General features: G+C 32.2%; 1 protein-coding gene across 1 annotated transcript; it reads right to left on the reverse strand.

The window, feature by feature from the left end:
• Positions 1–140: 140 nt before the first annotated feature.
• Positions 141–20876, reverse strand: LOC145260328 (cytochrome c oxidase assembly factor 8-like). The gene is made up of 4 exons (XM_080118220.1): positions 20719–20876; positions 8696–8908; positions 3198–3346; positions 141–266 (listed from the first exon to the last, which is right to left on the reverse strand). Exons 1-4 carry the CDS (start codon positions 20824–20826, stop codon positions 161–163), a joined length of 576 nt encoding a protein of 191 aa, XP_079974346.1. The 5' UTR covers positions 20827–20876; the 3' UTR covers positions 141–160.
• Between the last annotated feature and the right edge of the window lie 2394 nt (positions 20877–23270).

The following is a 23270-nucleotide window of genomic DNA, read 5'->3' on the forward strand; positions in this document are numbered from 1 at the left end:
TAAAAACAAAATGCCAGCAGATTTTGTAGGTAAATTTTTTTTTTTTATCTGTTTAGCGGCAAATGTACAGGAAATTTACAGAGAAATAAAACATTTTTGCAATAAACCCCCCAAAATATAACTGAAAGAAAAAAATAAAATAAATAAATAAAATAAAAGTTTATTTAATTTTTTTTGTGTGTAAAATGTGAATTCTTTTTAAGGTTTTCTCCACAGCAACTTTAAATGCTGGCCAAAGTAACGAGATGTTTCTTGTGTACCATTCTCTGAAAATGAATCAGGAAAAAAAAATTAATTTATGGAAAGCATTAATATAAAATTGAATAATTAAATAACATTAAAATAATTAATATCACTGTAAATGATTTCATCCATTTTCATTTTTAGATAAAAACAGATTTAAAAAAAAAAAAAAAAATCTTCATGCCAATTAAAAAAAAAATAATTTGGATTATTCAGACTACTATTCTCATCTTAGTTGTTTTGGACGATCTAACCTCTGACCTTCTTCAAGTCTATCTTTTCAAAATTTGGACAGTTTTATACTGATCTTGAAAACTGATACAGAATTTTGAATTGAATCCATGGGGGTAAATTGTTCTTGTTTTGTCATCCATGACTGATTAGAAATATTAATTTTATGCTATTCTTAGTTATTATCGCCCATAGTAAGGATTGAACTCTCAACTCCCAGATGTGGATGTGGGTGCATTAAAATAGTGTTAAAAAATGGAATTTTCCACACAAGTTTATGTGATGTTTAAAAATCAGAAAATTTCATTAAAAATTCAAGATTAGAATTAGAGCTATGTGTCAAACAGGAACTCCAAACTAACATGTAGAATAAAACGTGTTCTTTGGCAGGCAAACTGAAAAGATTCAAACTTTTTTTTAAAGCTCCATCTTCATATTGCTCCCCAGAAAGTAGTGAATGGAAAGTTTCCGTAACTTCACAAATAAAAAAATAAAGCAACAAAAGAAGCTGACGTCATTCAGTAAGAACCTTGGAGTTTTTTGTTTTTATATAATAGTTACGGAATTACAGAATCAAAAGAGCGGGGAAGACAGTAACTTCTGCTAATAGATTGCCATCATGACTATGCCAACAACTGTGAACACCAAACCAACCACAATTGCTGCTTCTACAAAGAAACATCACTACCCATTGATCCAACTACCTGCAGCTTGTCAACAAGACTACAGTTGTTTTCTCTCAATGAGATGACAACGGATTATCTGGTGGAGTTCGGAAGGATCCCTTCCTCCCCAATAAATGTTATATCTGGCTTATTTGTGTCGCATGATGTTACACAAGAAGCCAATCGATTGTCAACAGCTTTACCCATTATAACATGTGTCCTAAAATAAAAGAAAACAATAATTCCATGCATCGTCTTGATATTCAACTCATCTATATATATAAAAGCGAAAATGTGTGTGTGTATGTATGTTCGCTTTTTGTGTATGTCCGAGAAAGGCTTTTTTTCTGAGAAGTGATCGGTCGGCTCACAACTTCTTAAAACTTTTTATATCACATCTAAATGATAATATCTACCAGTTAACAATGGGGGTCGCCTGTCTATTTAATTTGCTCGACTTTGAAAAGATAAATATTCAACATTTTTCACTCACCGCATGTGAATTAGGATTTTTGTATAATAAAAGCGATACTAATTCTGGCGGCATTCTTCCGGTCGCGATCGCCGGAAACGTCCAAAAGCAATTAGTTTTGATCAATGTGGAGTTTCTCCTTATATCAGACAATTGCTATTCAATTTGGACAATCCCCTTTTTAAGGGGAGCTGGTTTCCCCCACAACATCTTGGGGAAACAAAAAACAAAAATGCTGCCCCCGCCGTCAAAGTTGACTTCATTAAGTCATTAAGCATGGGCACCTGCCAGTTCTTAATACTTAAATAAATTCAAACATGTTTGCGTTACTATTTCGTGGTGGCCTAGTGGTTAACGTCGCATGTTTTTTTTCACACTTTAATTTCCAACTTCGACTCAAGGGTTCAGGTTCGATCCTTCATACTTACCTACCAAAACATTAAAAAAAAAACAAACACCCGGGTATTTTGATTTACTCAAAACCACACACACCTTCAAACACCTGGGCGACGCCGGGTACCCTCCACTAGTAAATAATAAACCAAGCAATAAAGTTCACTGTAAACCAACCATTAAGACATTATAATGAGATTTTACCTCAAAGCTCCGAGAATCTGTCCAACAAACATCAAGTCAAGGAATTTGAATACACTGAACCTACCTTCAAATCTTTACAGTACTCTACATATCTTAATAATTATAATAACTCTTTGGACTGTCAGGGTATCCTTGCTGGCTTGAACCTTATAATAAATAATTTTACCAAGAATTCTTTATAAGTTTTGGTTTCCAAGTTATATTTTTTTTTTTTTTTACTTTTGAAGTCACTACTATATATTGGATACAATATAAAATAATATAATAATCGATAATAATATATATGAAATCTGCATAAATTAAAATATTATATTTAAGCGCATTTTATGACCGGGCAATGCTGGGCGCCTTGGCTAGTTTTATACAAAACTCAAAAAGAAAAAAAAATCTCTCCAAATTTACTCAAAATGCTAAAAAACTCACAACTTAACCAGGAATTAACCAAAAATGTATCTTTACTGACTAACACTATTGACAACCCTATCTACATTAAATTGAACTCGCAGAGACCTGGCATTGCCCAGGATTGAATGATCAACAAATGTTCCACCCTCCCATCCTTTTATTGTTATTGAAATCGGTGAAATTATGCATTTTTCAATCAAATCGATTGATTACCTTCTCTAGTTAAGGACTTCCCCACCCAACAATGTACCAGGAGGAAACTTCACATGTCTCCCCGCACTTAGTCTTAAATACATTTTAGTCTACATTGCACTGTGGAGAATTTTTAGAGGGAGTTTGGAAACATTCTTCAAAGGGGCAAATACAATTCGCCCCTACCCATCTTTATAACCAATAAAATAAAAAAAAACTATAAATACACCAAGCCTCAAAGAAAACGACAGCAACAACAATCGCTCCTGACGACGATCAGATATACCGATAGAAAGCGTTTGTTTAGAGTGAAAAAAAAAAAAAAAACTACATTCTTGTATTTCAAGCTCAATAAATATTGATATAAAACTTTGATTTTAGAAATGTTTTACCTGTGATATTTAAGATTATTTTGGTAATTCTCTTGCAAGAAACTCTTATAGAATACGGCCATTTCTTCCGGAGAAAGAGTTTGTTTTTTCATATCCGGCAAGATGAGTCTTCGTTTTTCCTGTTCAGATTGGATAAATTCGGATTTTTTCTGCAATATGAAATAAAAATTTAAAGGAAATAAAAAAAAAAACTTTTGTTCAGCAAAACGTTAAGATTGCACACTTTAATTAGCTTATAAAAACTTTAAAACAAATGATATACAAAACTACTGTATTGAGTCGACGATGACTGATAGTGCTTTGACTTTATATATGAGGAGCGTTCCAAAAGTAAGGTCTCCTATTTTTTATCCTGCCCAACTTGATCAGATGGGATTACAAATTGCATTATGATGACTGAACTTATGCATTCATGACTTGAAAGTTTTATCGTGCTGTTGCAGATATTGATGGTTGAAAACTAAGAAAGCAACCCCTGTCATGAACATTCATCAGAAGCAGAGATAAGTCATTGAATTTCTGGCAAAAGTTCATTGAGAATGGTGATGACTATGTAGAAAAATAAATTCTGGAGCACAAAAAGTTTCTTGTTTTAATGATACTACTCCCGTCTTTAAAGGTCTATGACTTTTTGAGTTAAAAAAATGGGGGGGGGCTTTACTTTTGGAACAACCCTCATTTTTTTTAACACTGTCGTTTGTTGTTGTTTTTTTATCAAAAGATTTTTTTCTGCTTGAATGTAATTTTCAAAAGCTAAATTTGATGAAATTTTGGAAAATCACAAAGAAATTCAAGCAATCATCATTCATTTTATGTTTCCATGTGTTGGATGACTTTTAGGAATTGACTTCCATCTATCCCTGGCCAGGTCTTTATCCATCCCTCTTTCTTTCAAATCCATCTTCATCAGTACCTTTCCTTGACCTTCCAATTGTTACTGACTCCCATAATTTCACAGGGTTAATCCCTTGACCCTTTTGTGATCCTTTGTCTAAAACATTTCTTTTTTACAACATAAAACCAGATTTATCTGATCAACACATTTTCGCTAATATTAGTTCAACGCATGCAAGATGTTAAACCAAATATGATGATAAATATTTATACTAGAAAACATACCTATACAACACAGTAATATAAACATTTGCAAAGATCGACAACTAAAGCGTAAAATGCAACTAGAATGTGACGGACCACCAAAACCATCTCTGGTCATTACCCTTCCTGCAACAGAATACAATCGCAGTAAATCTGGATTATTCAGGTTACCGTTCTCATCTTTCACAATGTTTTGGCTCATGTAACTTACAGTTTTCTTCTGGATTATCTTGTTGAGTTTATCTTGTTGAACTTGGGAATCTGCACACAATTTCAAACAGAATCCTTTATTTAATCCATGGGGGGGGGGAGGATGCTCGCATTCCATCGGCCACGACCAGGGAGAAGTTCTAAGTAATTTGCAATTATATTCAGAAACATAATCACAGTAAACTCTAGCAATATCCTCTGTAGTTGTTTAAGTGAAACATATTTAACATATTTATCATCAACCACTCCCTCTCATAAATGAGCTACCAATGTGACTGAACTAGCTGCACTTCAAACCCAAGTCCAAATAACGATTCACGGATAGTGAACATATAAAGTCGATTATGCTTGGTTTTGTTTTATGGACACACACTGATATTATAACTCAAATAGGTCATAAACACAGCAGAGAATCTTGTATCGGGGGGGGGGGCATTGTTTTCTCAATTGAACAAATCAAATTCTGGTTAGTCAAACCTAAAATCAACAATATTTTCCATATCTTGGGTAATTTCTATTTTCTTGGTTAAAAATTTCTCATTTACAGCAAAAGTCTTATTTGCAGCAAAAGTCTTATTTGCAGCAAAAGTCTTATTTGCAGCAAAAGTCTTATTTACAGCAAAAGTCTTATTTGCAGCAAAAGTCTTATTTGCAGCAAAAGTCTTATTTACAGCAAAAGTCTTATTTGCAGGCATTGCAACTATGCAATCCTCTTGCGCATTGCATTTCTAAATTTTTGAGATGAGGATTGGTTATTCCCATTATTTAGAATCTTTGGACCACTGTTCTCATTTTGAGTGTCATTTTCACAACGTTTCGGTTGACGTAACCTCTGATCTACTTCAGGTGTATCTTGTCAAACTTGGGAATTTGGATGGAATTTTGAACGAAACCCCTTTACTTCATGGGGGTAACATGCTCTCATTCCATCAACCATGACTGGATAGAGGTCCAAAGTAATTTGCAATTGTATTTTTTGGTCGCTCACACTGAGAATTGAATCTTCAACCTCCAGGAGAATATCACTTTTACAATTGATTTTTCCAAGTACTCTAACCACTGTGTCAGGGGCCACGTTCGAAATTCTGTCCAAATTCCCCAAAAATAGCTTTAAAGATGAGAACAGTAGTTCGAAGAATCCAAATAATACGTCTAGTGCATATTTACAGCAATACACTTCAGCAACACTTTCTGTACTTGTTTATGTCAATATTATATTTAACACCTAATAATCTGTGACCCATGATAGACTCAGCAGTTGAATCAGTTGCACTTCACAGTCGTCCAAGTAACGATTCATTGATAGTGAACATATAAAGTGGATTGGGAGTCATTATTGAATCAGGAAACATAAATTATGATGTATAACAATATAATTCCTGTCATTTGGCCATAAGAGGTTACTCTTTGCGATCATGTCTAATAGGGGAATGAGCACCAAGATATTGGTTCACATTACATTTAGACTTCTTCAGGTTACAGTCAGGGAAACAGGAAATAGGGAAGGAATTCTAAAATCTAGCAGTTCGATGGAAGAAACTATTAGAGTGAAAAGGTTTCCGGCATCTAGAGACCTCAATGGTGAATGGGTGGGATTTTGCTGCTTGTCAGGTTAGTCAGAAGTATGTATGTCAAGTGGGCACAAGTACTATGAGTTCGTCAGAGAACATTCTATTAAAGTACTCATAAAACAGCCACAGGGATACAACACTGCAGTGATGAGACAGGGTTTGGAGCTTGGTTGATAGTGCAAGATCTATTAGATCGAGACACTTTTTGGGATCTTGTCTGAGAGAGAGGGACTAGTGGTGGATGCACTGATATATAATCTATCCCAGGTTACGCCGACGACATGTTGGAAATTGTGAGTTGCTTTGCAGACTGGTTTGTGTAAAAATGTGTTCAAGGGGTTAAGGTTGACGTATGTCAAATGCGGTAGCTAGGGTCAGTAGCAATGGCGATGCAGAATGGGTTGTAAAAAAACAAAAAAAAAAAAACACTCGTTAAACAAATAAAGAATTCATGCCAGAAGATTGGTATTATGTTTTTGCCAGATGTTTCTTTTCAGCATCGACAAGTGACGGGAGGAATTGATCAGAGAAGACCAAGATAAGAACTCCAAAAATGTATGGTGACTTTATCGCAATATATATATATACACACACACAAACAATCATGGTTGTATGTACACATATATGCATACATAGAGATATTTGACCGCTATCTCAGACATTTCAATCAGGAGATCATTGTAAGATTCTAACTGTCCCCTTAAGAGTAATTGTTTGAATTTTTCTTGCACTGGGTTCACCGGGTATATTTGCCAGGTAGTTTTTGAAATTCTTTTTCAGGAGTTCAGGTTGCTCCTATAATTACTGGAATAATAGAGATCTTTCTTTTAGAGATGTGAAGGATGTGGACTTTCAAGAGATCTGCCATCTTCATAGTAGAAAGTTGTGGAGTAAACCGTTTTTCAATTGGAGTTAGTCATATCTTGATATCGTGTATCACTCCACCAAGATTTTGATTGGCTCACACTTCAGCCAATTTACGTCCAAAACATAAAAAGTATTTCATGGTTTTTGCTGCACTGCAATGCTTAAATACCGCTCGTTGCTGCGGCTGAACAGACCAAACCTGCAACAATATACATTCACATTAACCCTCTGCATAATCACACTTGTGTTTGCACAGAGATGTACCCGTGATCTCATTTCACATTATGTTCTGAACGTGCTGCCTCAGAATTGTGTGAATAAATATCATTCTCATATTTTGGAGCAGAACCCTTTATTTACTTTCATTCTTGGAATTCAATACAAAAACAGAAAAAAAATAAATAAATAAATAACAGGATGAATTCGTTTTTCTTTTGTGTTCAAAATTGAAAAATTTGTTTTGTTTGTTACAATTTCATTATAAAAGAATCAAAATTAAAAATAGGAAAAAACACAACTTAAACGTGGAATTATTTAAAGAGAAAATCAACTGCAGAGGTTAGATCGACCAAAATGTTGTGAAAATCACACTCAAGATGAGAACAGTAGTCCGATGAATAATAATACAAAACAACGTTAATCTGTACTGCTGCAGAATCGTAGATGTATCTCACGAGTGTCAATGGATTGTAATCTAAAGCAAATATAGCCTGGCATAGGCAAAGAGCATATCTCTCACTTGCTTCCATTCTTTCTAGACTAGCCTAAAACCGAATCACCCATCTTTGTTTCGATAAGCCAACTGAAGCTATCAGGCATGCAATGATTGTAAAATTAAATTTTTTGTTTCCTAGGTGAGTTGTCAACCAAAATTGAGTCTAATCAACTAATTCTTTGTTTTTGAATTTTTGAGTTTAGTATAATTTGGATTATTCCGACTACAGTTCTCATCCTTGTTGTTATTTTCACAATGTTTTGGACGCTGACCTTCTTCAGGTATATCTTTTCAAAATTTGAGAAGTTTTATACAAATCTTGAAAACCTATACAAAATTTTGAATTGAACACTTCATTTAATCCATGGGGGGTAGATTGTTCTAGTTTTGTCATCCATGACTGGTTAGAAATGTTAATTTTATTCTTAGTTATTATCGCCCGTAGTAAGAATTGAACTCTCAACTCCCAGATGTAGTCAAATTGGATGTGGGTGCATTAAAATAGCGTTAAAAACGGAATTTTCCATACAAGGTTATGTAATGTAAAAAATCAGAAAATTCCATTAGAAGTTCAAGATTAGAATTAGAGCTAAGTATCATGAACAGGAATTCCAAACTGACATGTAATGTAGAAGATACAAAAATTGTTCTTTAGCAGGTGAACTGAAAAGATCCAGGTGTTTTTTTTTAATCCATGGAAGTAGCAGGTGCTCATTCTGTCAGCTATGACCAGGTAGAAGTCATAAGTAATTTGCAATCGTATTCTTAGTAATCACCCGCACTGAGGATTGAACCTTCAATCTCCAGAACCGTGTCACTTAAAACTGAATTTTACTTGCTACTTTATCTGTTGTAAATCCGTACAGATTTGGAGTTCAACAGAAAGATTCACAAGTTTGACAAGATACACTTAAAAAATATTGGTTACACTGGCCAAAACATTGTGAAAAAAAAACTCAAGATGAAAACAGTTGTTCATATAATTCAAATATTACTGCTAATTCTTTAATGAGACAAACCTCGTAAACTTGCCCTACCTTAAAGAACATGATATTCTGTCTTGACCAGAAATGTTGATTAAAATCTTGTAAGGCTTTTCTCTTCAGCCTCAGGTCTTTTTCTGCTCGTGTTTCATCCAAGGGAATGTAGAAATGGATTGGACGCAGGTTGGATTGTTTGTCCGGAGGACCAATCCAGTCACGGGTAACATTTTGAGGGGCTTCAGATGCTGGAATCTTCAGCGACTTTTTCTACAAATAATGGAAAACAAGGAAACTAGGATCAAATCTCAAGGCTAGCAAAGCTTCAAAAAGATCAAATTCATAGAAATATTTACTCAAACCACATTCTTAAATATTAATTAGATTATTCGACACCACAAATCAAAATTGTGCTTACATTATATCTACAGTTTTTGGTAGATACGAAGATCTTTGTAAAACATAAACAATGATACCAAATTTATTTTGATAGATCAATTAGCAATCAAATTATGACTGGTCAAAGTTTGTTGAAAATTAGAAAATGTGTTGTGTTGCAAGTTCAGAAGTCAATTTTTATAGCACATAACTAAGAATGCAGACTTTCCAACAAGTGAAAAATTTACAAATGTAATTTCATCTTTGTAGTAAATAATTAATGACAATGAAAATCATAATTAATCAAATTAGTGTAAACATTGGAGGAAAATAAACGTGTAAAAATGACACTGAAACACAACTTTAACTGTTCATGTGCGATTCATTTCAACAGTTAACACATTGAATATTCTCGATATGATTCATAGTAGATTAGAGATCCATCTAGATTTTTCCTAGAATGGTAAATTTATGAAAAGAAAATCTCAGATTTAGACCATTTAAAAATAGACAGAAATACAATTGGACATAGTTGCTGCATACACCCTGGGTTGGTTGAACTGGCTGTTTCCAACAAGTTTATTTTGTGTCGAACACTGGCTGAACTGAGCTAGTGATTCAAAGCTGCTTCTGTCATGAGTTTAAGCCATTCATCGTTTCTGCAATGGATCCCATCAAAGTGAGGGTCCAGAATCAGTTCAGCAACCTGCTTCACTGTCTTGAGCCAAGTTTTCTTCCAGTCTGTGAATGATTTTACATTTTGATGATTGGTAAAAAATTTCTCTAGCACTTCATTTATTAATTTCTTTAGCACTTCATTTATTAATTTCTCTAGCACTTCATTTATTAATTTCTTTAGAACTTCATTTATTAATTTCTTTAGCACTTCATTTATTAATTTCTTTAGAACTTCATTTATTAATTTCTTTAGAACTTCATTTATTAATTTCTCTAGCACTTCATTTATTAATTTCTTTAGAACTTCATTTATTAATTTCTCTAGCACTTCATTTATTAATTTCTCTAGCACTTCATTAATTTCTCTAGCACTTCATTCATTAATTTCTTTAGCACTTCATTCATTAATTTCTTTAGCACTTCATTAATTTCTTTAGCACTTCATTCATTAATTTCTTTAGCACTTCATTCATTAATTTCTTTAGCACTCAATTCATTAATTTCTTTAGCACTTCATTCATTAATTTCTTTAGCACTTCATTCATTGATTTCTTTAGCACTTCATTCATTGATTTCTTTAGCACTTCATTTATTAATACTGATTTTCACAATTTGTGCAATTAAAAATGAAAGTTTCAAACAAGTCGAAAAAATTTGGTACTGGTGCACTATTGAATCGTGCTGAAATAACATTTAGAAAACCATTCTTAACACTGGGAGAGGAGGGTGTTTTGTAACTATTCTGTACTTTCATCAAACAATTTAATAAAAAAAAAAAATATTGTAAAACTTTAATTTAGCTTGAAAATACCATTTAAAAATAGTGCGCTTCAATAAGTGCACAAGCACAAATAATTTTACAAAAGTAATTTTGTTTTGCGTTTAAGAATTGCAAAATTGACACTTTGGCCGTTCATATGAAATCCACTTCAACAGCTAACACATTGAATCTTCATAATATGATCCATAACACATTAATGCTCAATCTTCATAATATGATCCATAACACATTAATGCTCAATCTTCATAATATGATCCATACCACATTAATGCTCAATCTTCATAATATGATCCATAACACATTAATGCTCAATCTTCATAATATGATCCATAACACATTAATGCTCAATCTTCATAATATGATCCATAACACATTAATGCTCAATCTTCATAATATGATCCATAACACATTAATGCTCAATCTTCATAATATGATCCATAACACATTAATGCTCAATCTTCATAATATGATCCATAACACATTAATGCTCAATCTTCATAATATGATCCATAACACATTAATGCTCAATCTTCATAATATGATCCATAACACATTAATGCTCAATCTTCATAATATGATCCATAACACATTAATGCTCAATCTTCATAATATGATCCATAACACATTAATGCTCAATCTTCATAATATGATCCATAACACATTAATGCTCAATCTTCATATGATCCATAACACATTAGTGCTCAATCTTCATAATATGATCCATAACACATTTGTGCTCAATCTTCATAATATGATCCATAACACATTAGTGCTCAATCTTCATAATATGATCCATAACACATTAATGCTCAATCTTCATAATATGATCCATAACACATTAATGCTCAATCTTCATAATATGATCCATAACACATTAATGCTCAATCTTCATAATATGATCCATAACACATTAATGCTCAATCTTCATAATATGATCCATAACACATTAATGCTCAATCTTCATAATATGATCCATAACACATTAATGCTCAATCTTCATAATATGATCCATAACACATTAATGCTCAATCTTCATATGATCCATAACACATTAGTGCTCAATCTTCATAATATGATCCATAACACATTAGTGCTCAATCTTCATAATATGATCCATAACACATTAGTGCTCAATCTTCATAATATGATCCATAACACATTAATGCTCAATCTTAATAATATGATCCATAACACATTAATGCTCAATCTTCATAATATGATCCATAACACATTAATGCTCAATCTTCATAATATGATCCATAACACATTAATGCTCAATCTTCATAATATGATCCATAACACATTAATGCTCAATCTTCATAATATGATCCATAACACATTAATGCTCAATCTTCATAATATGATCCATAACACATTAATGCTCAATCTTCATAATATGATCCATAACACATTAATGCTCAATCTTCATAATATGATCCATAACACATTAATTCTCAATCTTCATAATATGATCCATAACACATTAGTGCTCAATCTTCATAATATGATCCATAACACATTAATGCTCAATCTTCATAATATGATCCATAACACATTAATGCTCAATCTTCATAATATGATCCATAACACATTAATGCTCAATCTTCATAATATGATCCATAACACATTAATGCTCAATCTTCATAATATGATCCATAACACATTAGTGCTCAATCTTCATAATATGATCCATAACACATTAATGCTCAATCTTCATATGATCCATAACACATTAGTGCTCAATCTTCATAATATGATCCATAACACATTAGTGCTCAATCTTCATAATATGATCCATAACACATTAGTGCTCAATCTTCATAATATGATCCATAACACATTAATGCTCAATCTTCATAATATGATCCATAACACATTAATGCTCAATCTTCATAATATGATCCATAACACATTAATGCTCAATCTTCATAATATGATCCATAACACATTAATGCTCAATCTTAATAATATGATCCATAACACATTAATGCTCAATCTTCATAATATGATCCATAACACATTAATGCTCAATCTTCATATGATCCATAACACATTAGTGCTCAATCTTCATAATATGATCCATAAACATTAGTGCTCAATCTTCATAATATGATCCATAACACATTAATGCTCAATCTTCATAATATGATCCATAACACATTAATGCTCAATCTTCATAATATGATCCATAACACATTAATGCTCAATCTTCATATGATCCATAACACATTAGTGCTCAATCTTCATAATATGATCCATAACACATTAGTGCTCAATCCTCATAATATGATCCATAACACATTAGTGCTCAATCTTCATAATATGATCCATAACACATTAGTGCTCAATCTTCATAATATGATCCATAACACATTAATGCTCAATCTTCATAATATGATCCATAACACATTAATGCTCAATCTTCATAATATGATCCATAACACATTAATGCTCAATCTTCATAATATGATCCATAACACATTAATGCTCAATCTTCATAATATGATCCATAACACATTAATGCTCAATCTTCATAATATGATCCATAACACATTAGTGCTCAATCTTCATAATATGATCCATAACACATTAATGCTCAATCTTCATAATATGATCCATAACACATTAATGCTCAATCTTCATAATATGATCCATAACACATTAGTGCTCAATCTTCATAATATGATCCATAACACATTAGTGCTCAATCTTCATAATATGATCCATAACACATTAGTGCTCAATCTTCATAATATGATCCATAACACATTAGTGCTCAATCTTCATAATATGATCCATAACACATTAGTGCTCAATCTTCATAATATGATCCATAACACATTAGTGCTCAATCTTCATAATATGATCCATAACACATTAATGCTCAATCTTCATAATATGATCCATAACACATTAGTGCTCAATCTTCATAATATGATCCATAACACATTAGTGCTCAATCTTCATAATATGATCCATAACACATTAGTGCTCAATCTTCATAATATGATCCATAACACATTAGTGCTCAATCTTCATAATATGATCCATAACACATTAGTGCTCAATCTTCATAATATGATCCATAACACATTAGTGCTCAATCTTCATAATATGATCCATAACACATTAGTGCTCAATCTTCATAATATGATCCATAACACATTAGTGCTCAATCTTCATAATATGATCCATAACACATTAGTGCTCAATCTTCATAATATGATCCATAACACATTAGTGCTCAATCTTCATAATATGATCCATAACACATTAATGCTCAATCTTCATAATATGATCCATAACACATTAGTGCTCAATCTTCATAATATGATCCATAACACATTAGTGCTCAATCTTCATAATATGATCCATAACACATTAGTGCTCAATCTTCATAATATGATCCATAACACATTAGTGCTAAATCTTCATAATATGATCCATAACACATTAGTGCTCAATCTTCATAATATGATCCATAACACATTAGTGCTCAATCTTCATAATATGATCCATAACACATTAGTGCTCAATCTTCATAATATGATCCATAACACATTAGTGCTCAATCTTCATAATATGATCCATAACACATTAGTGCTCAATCTTCATAATATGATCCATAACACATTAGTGCTCAATCTTCATAATATGATCCATAACACATTAGTGCTCAATCTTCATAATATGATCCATAACACATTAGTGCTCAATCTTCATAATATGATCCATAACACATTAGTGCTCAATCTTCATAATATGATCCATAACACATTAGTGCTCAATCTTCATAATATGATCCATAACACATTAGTGCTCAATCTTCATAATATGATCCATAACACATTAGTGCTCAATCTTCATAATATGATCCATAACACATTAGTGCTCAATCTTCATAATATGATCCATAACACATTAGTGCTCAATCTTCATAATATGATCCATAACACATTAGTGCTCAATCTTCATAACATGATCCATAACACATTAGTGCTCAATCTTCATAACATGATCCATAACACATTAGTGCTCAATCTTCATAATATGATCCATAACACATTAATGCTCAATCTTCATAATATGATCCATAACACATTAGTGCTCAATCTTCATAATATGATCCATAACACATTAGTGCTCAATCTTCATAATATGATCCATAACACATTAGTGCTCAATCTTCATAATATGATCCATAACACATTAGTGCTCAATCTTCATAATATGATCCATAACACATTAGTGCTCAATCTTCATAATATGATCCATAACACATTAGTGCTCAATCTTCATAATATGATCCATAACACATTAGTGCTCAATCTTCATAATATGATCCATAACACATTAGTGCTCAATCTTCATAATATGATCCATAACACATTAGTGCTCAATCTTCATAATATGATCCATAACACATTAGTGCTCAATCTTCATAATATGATCCATAACACATTAGTGCTCAATCTTCATAATATGATCCATAACACATTAGTGCTCAATCTTCATAATATGATCCATAACACATTAGTGCTCAATCTTCATAATATGATCCATAACACATTAGTGCTCAATCTTCATAATATGATCCATAACACATTAGTGCTCAATCTTCATAACATGATCAATAACACATTAGTGCTCAATCTTCATAATATGATCCATAACACATTAGTGCTCAATCTTCATAATATGATCCATAACACATTAGTGCTCAATCTTCATAATATGATCCATAACACATTAGTGCTCAATCTTCATAATATGATCCATAACACATTAGTGCTCAATCTTCATAATATGATCCATAACACATTAGTGCTCAATCTTCATAATATGATCCATAACACATTAGTGCTCAATCTTCATAATATGATCCATAACACATTAGTGCTCAATCTTCATAATATGATCCATAACACATTAGTGCTCAATCTTCATAATATGATCCATAACACATTAGTTCTCAATCTTCATAATATGATCCATAACACATTAGTGCTCAATCTTCATAATATGATCCATAACACATTAGTGCTCAATCTTCATAATATGATCCATAACACATTAGTGCTCAATCTTCATAATATGATCCATAACACATTAGTGCTCAATCTTCATAATATGATCCATAACACATTAGTGCTCAATCTTCATAATATGATCCATAACACATTAGTGCTCAATCTTCATAATATGATCCATAACACATTAGTGCTCAATCTTCATAATATGATCCATAACAGATTAGTGCTCAATCTTCATAATATGATCCATAACACATTAGTGCTCAATCTTCATAATATGATCCATAACACATTAGTGCTCAATCTTCATAATATGATCCATAACACATTAGTGCTCAATCTTCATAATATGATCCATAACACATTAGTGCTCAATCTTCATAATATGATCCATAACACAGTGCTCAATCTTCATAATATGATCCATAACACATTAGTGCTCAATCTTCATAACATGATCCATAACACATTAGTGCTCAATCTTCATAATATGATCCATAACACATTAATGCTCAATCTTCATAATATGATCCATAACACATTAATGCTCAATCTTCATAATATGATCCATAACACATTAGTGCTCAATCTTCATAATATGATCCATAACACATTAATGCTCAATCTTCATAACATGATCCATAACACATTAGTGCTCAATCTTCATAATATGATCCATAACACATTAGTGCTCAATCTTCATAATATGATCCATAACACATTAGTGCTCAATCTTCATAACATGATCCATAACACATTAGTGCTCAATCTTCATAATATGATCCATAACACATTAATGCTCAATCTTCATAATATGATCCATAACACATTAATGCTCAATCTTCATAATATGATCCATAACACATTAGTGCTCAATCTTCATAATATGATCCATAACACATTAGTGCTCAATCTTCATAATATGATCCATAACACATTAATGCTCAATCTTAATAATATGATCCATAACACATTAGTGCTCAATCTTCATAATATGATCCATAACACATTAGTGCTCAATCTTCATAATATGATCCATAACACATTAGTGCTCAATCTTCATAATATGATCCATAACACATTAGTGCTCAATCTTCATAATATGATCCATAACACATTAGTGCTCAATCTTCATAATATGATCCATAACACATTAGTGCTCAATCTTCATAATATGATCCATAACACATTAGTGCTCAATCTTCATAATATGATCCATAACACATTAGTGCTCAATCTTCATAATATGATCCATAACACATTAGTGCTCAATCTTCATAATATGATCCATAACACATTAGTGCTCAATCTTCATAATATGATCCATAACACATTAGTGCTCAATCTTCATAATATGATCCATAACACATTAGTGCTCAATCTTCATAATATGATCCATAACACATTAGTGCTCAATCTTCATAATATGATCCATAACACATTAGTGCTCAATCTTCATAATATGATCCATAACACATTAGTGCTCAATCTTCATAATATGATCCATAACACATTAGTGCTCAATCTTCATAATATGATCCATAACACATTAGTGCTCAATCTTCATAATATGATCCATAACACATTAGTGCTCAATCTTCATAATATGATCCATAACACATTAGTGCTCAATCTTCATAATATGATCCATAACACATTAGTGCTCAATCTTCATAATATGATCCATAACACATTAGTGCTCAAGCTACAGATTTTTATAGTAAATCAATAAATAAAACCGCAAATTTTATATATTTTAAAGCTTATAATCGGTGAATCCTGCTCCTCTAAAAAGGGGACATTCTGGATGAATGTTTGATACACAGACGGAGGGAGGGTGGGGGAGGGGTCGGGCTACATGGCAGACCTCAAACAGATGGGCCAACCAATGCAATTTAGATGAGAAGCAATTCTTGGGGTAGAGGCATGACCATTATTCAATCGTGATATGGATCCATAAGAAAGATGCTGAAAAGTAATTATTTTATTTATAACAGATTTTAATATATTTTTCAGTAGAAAAAAATAGTTACCCCTGTCAATCTCTACTCCTAATAAAATTAATCTCCTAGAAATTTTATAAAAATGTCCAAGATTTAAAAAAAAAATTACTTCTTGCAAACACTATCAGGTTCGGATATGAGCTTACAATTGAATAAAAAAAAAACATATCATAAAACTTTAATTAAACGTGGAAATACGATTTAAAAAATAGCGCAGATCACTCTGCATTACCACCATTTTTTTTTTTCACATTCTTTTTCTACTTTGCGATACGGGTTCGAGCCTGCCTACTACCACTTTTTTTTTTTTTTTTGCTCAACACACACCTCCAAACACCTGGGCACCCAGGCTAGTCTGTGATAATCGTCGGAAAAACTTCAGAAAGTGAAAAACACGCATTTTTAGGGGGATGGCCATTATTGTACAGGTCGGCCCTAATTTTAATTAAGTGGTCAGTATTTATTAATTAGCGATCACGGAAAATATAATACACTTTTTTTTTTTTTTTTTTTTTTAAATAAAATGTATTATTTTGTGTAAAGAAAAATACTTTTACTAAAGTTATAGTTTTAAGTATTAGACTAAAAAGAAAAAAAAAATGCATAAATTTATGGTTTTAATTATTTTCATAAAAATAATAATTAAACATTAAAAAAAAAATTTTATATCAGGAAAACTGTAACGACTCCCAACGCACATGACAGATTTAACCCCTGTTCCCTATATGTAACTGAAATCTAATTTAATATTATCAGAACTTTTGTACTATAGAAATATTTTTGGTGTTTGTTAAGATACATGTTTTTGCTTAAAACAGTACTTACTTGTCATGTCGAAAATAGTACTATATTAAAAAATTACGAAAATTCATGGAGTAGAAAATTATTTATGGTTAAAAGTAATTTTTACAGAAAATTGGGGGGGGGGGATGACATTTTCCCTACATGTGAGCATCTTGAAGATTGCGAATACAGGAGACATACTTATCTCCCTTTTCGCAACTTTAATGGTTGACGTTTTGTTTTAACTTTTTTCTTTTTTACTAAAACCACAGTAGCAGTTGTTCTACTTGATATTTTCGAAATTTTTGGATATATTACTATTTTTGACACTGCAATTAAGTAAGTAAGTATTGTTTTTGCTTAAAACATATTAAAAAAAATCGATTTGTCGACTATTTTAACAAGCAACATATATTTTTAAAAATTTTTTTCACAGCGTACGAAAATAATGAAAACACAAGAAAAAAAAACCCAAAAAACATGTATTTAAAAAATCTAGCAAAAATCAACTAATGGTCAGATTTTCATGAAATTTTCTGTACTTACTCATTTTTTATTTAACTTATATTTTAAAAGTCGTCTTCGTTAATGGGATTTTTTTTGTGTGTGTTCCCCTCGCCCTCTTTACGGAAACTAAACAAAATAAATTTAGGTTGATAAAAATTGCAACCTTTTATAAAGCTGCAAAGTTTAAATTAAAAAAAACAACACACACACACACACATATATATATATATATATATATATATATATATATATATATATATATATATATGAAATAAATAATGTAAATATACATATGAATAAATAAATAATCGGATATTCTTATTTATTATACTGAAATGAAACAATACCTCGTTGAACTTTTTTCAGCAGGGATGCGAAATCGGTCGACATTGTCTACTCCCTGCAAAGTGTCACGGAACAAAGGCTTAAATGAGTGAATGCTCATAAAGATAAATATATATATATATATATATATATATATATATATATATTATTATAAGCTATTTAACTTATAATAACCCCCTTGCCAAACTTTCACACTAGCTACAACCACGACATATGATTTCCTCTACTCTCTCTCTTGGCCTTCGGGACAAGATCAAAGTGTTGTACCATTTTATTGTTATCTTTTTTGTTTTTACTCGTCAATAAAAAATGTTTTAAAAATTGGGAGTTACTAGGAAGTCCCACAATATGAAAGGGTGAATGCGGTATTATGGTGAAAGAAGATACTAGCTGGGAGAAACTTTTGACTTTGTTTAATTCTGGAGTGACAAGGATGACCAACGACCCCCAAAATCCCCCCTTTTGAGTTGGCCATGTGCCTAAGTTTTTTGTTCACCGTTAATTTTACTGTATTTTTTAACATGAATAAAAGATTTAATATCTCAAAGTGTAGTATCTGTTCTTCAGATGCTGCACTTCTATTTCTTGTTCTCTTTCGGTGGAGGAGAAATCCTTCACGACTGAGACAATTTTTATTTTTGTACCTTTTCTCCACGTTAAAAAACGACCCTGGTGTCTAACTCTGTCCCGTGGGGAGGCATAGTAAATAGGTACTCTCTGTGACTAAATCTAAACGCAGATTCCACGAACAAAGCTTCTTTCCCAGAATAGCCCCCATCCGCTGTCCTGTTGAATACAACATGCTAGCCTTTAAATCCATTGTAAACAAATTCTTGTTGCGCCGTGTCCCCATAAATAATCAAATTTTACCCAAGTTACATCATTAACGATTACTACTTACACTACCACCTGACATTCATTAACCCTCATCCTCGAGTGGCCTTCGAGCCTTGATAAGTGATGACTCTGAAGAAGAAGAGAAAAAAACAGTCCGTATAAACCACGGCTATGTATGCACGCACCTAATATATTATCATTATAATCATTATCTATTTTTCAGACTTTATATGTAATCGCCTAAAAAAGTAAAACCTCATTTTGGAGGTGAAGGTGAATTAGGATCGAGTGAGAAGGACTCTAGTAATACCCCCCCCTCAAGTTTTGATGATGAGGTTTTATTTAGATTTCAAACATTCCAGTTAAATGTTGTGCCATTCTCCAAAGAGATCTCCGTTGTTGTATTCTCCGTCCTTCTCTCGGTTTCACAGTAACCTTGTTTTCTCGATAGAGAATTTCAAAATAAACAACAGGAAATGACAGAGATAAACATTCGTCTTGTTTATTTGCAGTTAAAGGTTAGATCTAGAGAAGAACAGGGTTTTTTTTTTTTAAGCCAAAATAATTTTTTTTTCTATTGAAGTCCAGCGAAATATATTAAGGGTCGAAACGTCGTGACTTTAGAATTAAAAATACAACACATGAGTACAAAAATAGCACCTGCCAACATTTTAAATATTTAAAAAAAAAAAAAAAACAATTTCAAAAATTCCAGAACAAAATAATGATATTTACTGTTTGCTTATTTCCTGCTGAACTCGCCAACCATCGCTGTTCCGTGCAAAAACGAACAGAAAACAAGCGTCGCGCAAACGAAGAACGGCGAACGATATGAAAAGCCATCAAGGAGCCATGTTTGGAAAGAATTTCAAAACAAGAATCGAACGATTAAAAATATGGATTTACCAAGCGAAACGAACCAAAAAGAGTCGAAACGAACTCGAATACGCGGAAAAGAATGAAAGTTAAATAAATATTAATATTACTCCATGAACTAATTAGAATATTCTTCCTTAAAATTAAAAAACAATAGTACTTTTAATAATTTTATTTGTATTTTAAACTATTTTTAAAAATGTATGATACTTCGAAATTTTACAAATAATTTAGTGACTGATTTCGTAAACCGCTTTTAAGTAAACCAAAAGTTACCTCCCTTGCACTATGAAAAATGTCGTTGCTCTTCACATTTGATGTGCCAAGTTCGATTTTGTTTGGCAGAAACACTTTTCACTTACGATCTTGGTAACTTTGGCCCTGTCGGTGGGGCATTAGAATACATCGACTGCCCCCTGCAGAGGGTAAAAGTCCCTCAATGGGGGTCCTGGATATGACCTTAAACTATATCCGGTAACTTGGTAACTTGTAAGTACCCGATGCCTTTCTAGAAAGAATTCTAACCAGAAAGATATAGAGGAAATCGGTACTCTTATAGTTTAATCAAGAAATTAAAAAATAAGAATATTGAAAAAAAGTTATATTGTACGTACCCGTTATGGAATTAAGTTCTCAAAAAAAAAAATTCACTTAATTTGACTAAGTAGTTTTTTTATTATGGCGGAAAAATAATTTGTTATGACACTGAGCAAAAGTTAGCCGTGTTTGAATTTTTAGACCACGAGGAAGGAAAAAAGCTATTATTTAATATGTGACGTGGGTGTCGGCGCTTTAGACTGAGTTATCTCCCCAAGGCGCCCCCCCCCCTTCCTCGTGGTCTAAAAATTCAAACATGCTCGCTGTCATAAAAAAATTGTTTTTCCGCTGTAAAAAAAATCTGTCTGATCAAATTAAGTGAAATTTTTTTTGTCGAAAATTTGCCAAAGATAAATGTCATATGGATAGATCCCGATCAGGGAAACAGCAATTCTTCCCCCTTTGTCAGAAACATCGCTCACGGAATATGAAAACTACAAGACACAATAAGGAAAGCAAGAGTTACAAGACTGCCGAAAGTCAACCCAAGGTTCACTTGCTATTCACGTTTCCTCTTGCATAACCATCATTTTTAAATAATCAAATTAATTTACCAAAGTTTCATGTATTACTGATAATCACTGTCACCTCACTGGCCACCTAGCATTCATTAATCCCATTTTAAGGTGATCTCTAGGCCTTGATAATCCGTGATCCTCACCCATCCCTGATAACAAAAAATAGTCCTATTTTTATTACTCTGTTCAAAGTCAAATTCATTTTTTTTATCATTCTTCTTGAAACTTGTTTTGCGTTCTCCCTTAACTGCATTGGAGACCAACTTATCCTCAAGTGGCCTCCGGGCCTTGATAAGTGGTGACTCCTATGTAAAAAAAAGAAAGTAAAATTACTGCATTATTTTCTTTGATGGTGTGGCGATTTGAATCGGCAAGTGATTCCAACAAATGCTAAAAAGCAAATGGTTTTCATTCCTACCCTTTTTCTTTCTCTGTTTCTTTGTTGAGATTCATTCTCTTCATAAAGTCTGTTTTCACAGAAACATATGAACTCAAGATATCTTCCAACCAATGAAATCGTTTCAAGCCTTAAAAAGTAACACATACATGTGTAAATAGTAAGCCAGAGCGAACTTAGAAAAGCCGATATGAACGAGTCAACAGATAAGTTTTCTCCAGACTTCACAAGCTGCATCTGAAGATGACCAAGAACATCGCTTAACACCCCCTCTTGCCCTTTTGGGCTTATGGGGAGGCAAGTTTCAAAAGGAAAGAATTCAATAACTCGCATACCAGCTTTCTTCATTTTGCACAAATTCATACATACTTATAAGAGTCAAACAAATGGAAACGAATTACTACTGACATCTATACACGCATTAACAAGAACAAAGTAAGCCAACACACATAAACAATGCCATGCTGCCAAACACTCACATCTATTACTTACATATGCATATTATTCATGCTATGAACATTCTGACTTGTGGATACTAACGCAACTTTCTTCACCAAACACGTATTTGTAGAAATGACTGAAAGTAACTTTTATATTCTTGTTTAAAAATGTTTTATTTAAACTTTTGCTTTTCTCAATTTTTCCATTTTCAAAACTGTTTATTATTTATGTAGCACTTGCTACTTGGTGACCCTTCTATTCTTTCGAGGTTTCATTTATTTCTGTTATATGCATGCATACCTGTAAATATATATATCCTTCATTTTCCTTAATTTGCTAAAACAAGTTTTATATCAAAATTTATATTTAATATCAGTGTGGTGTTTGGCTATACACAGACAATATCGTCGTCCAAGGGACCGTGCCACAATGGAAAATTAAAAAAGCATCTTCATTAA

Source organism: Euprymna scolopes, chromosome 36, assembly GCF_053919585.1.
Source record: "Euprymna scolopes isolate OS-2025 chromosome 36, ASM5391958v1, whole genome shotgun sequence".
NCBI lineage: Eukaryota > Metazoa > Mollusca > Cephalopoda > Sepiida > Sepiolidae > Euprymna > Euprymna scolopes.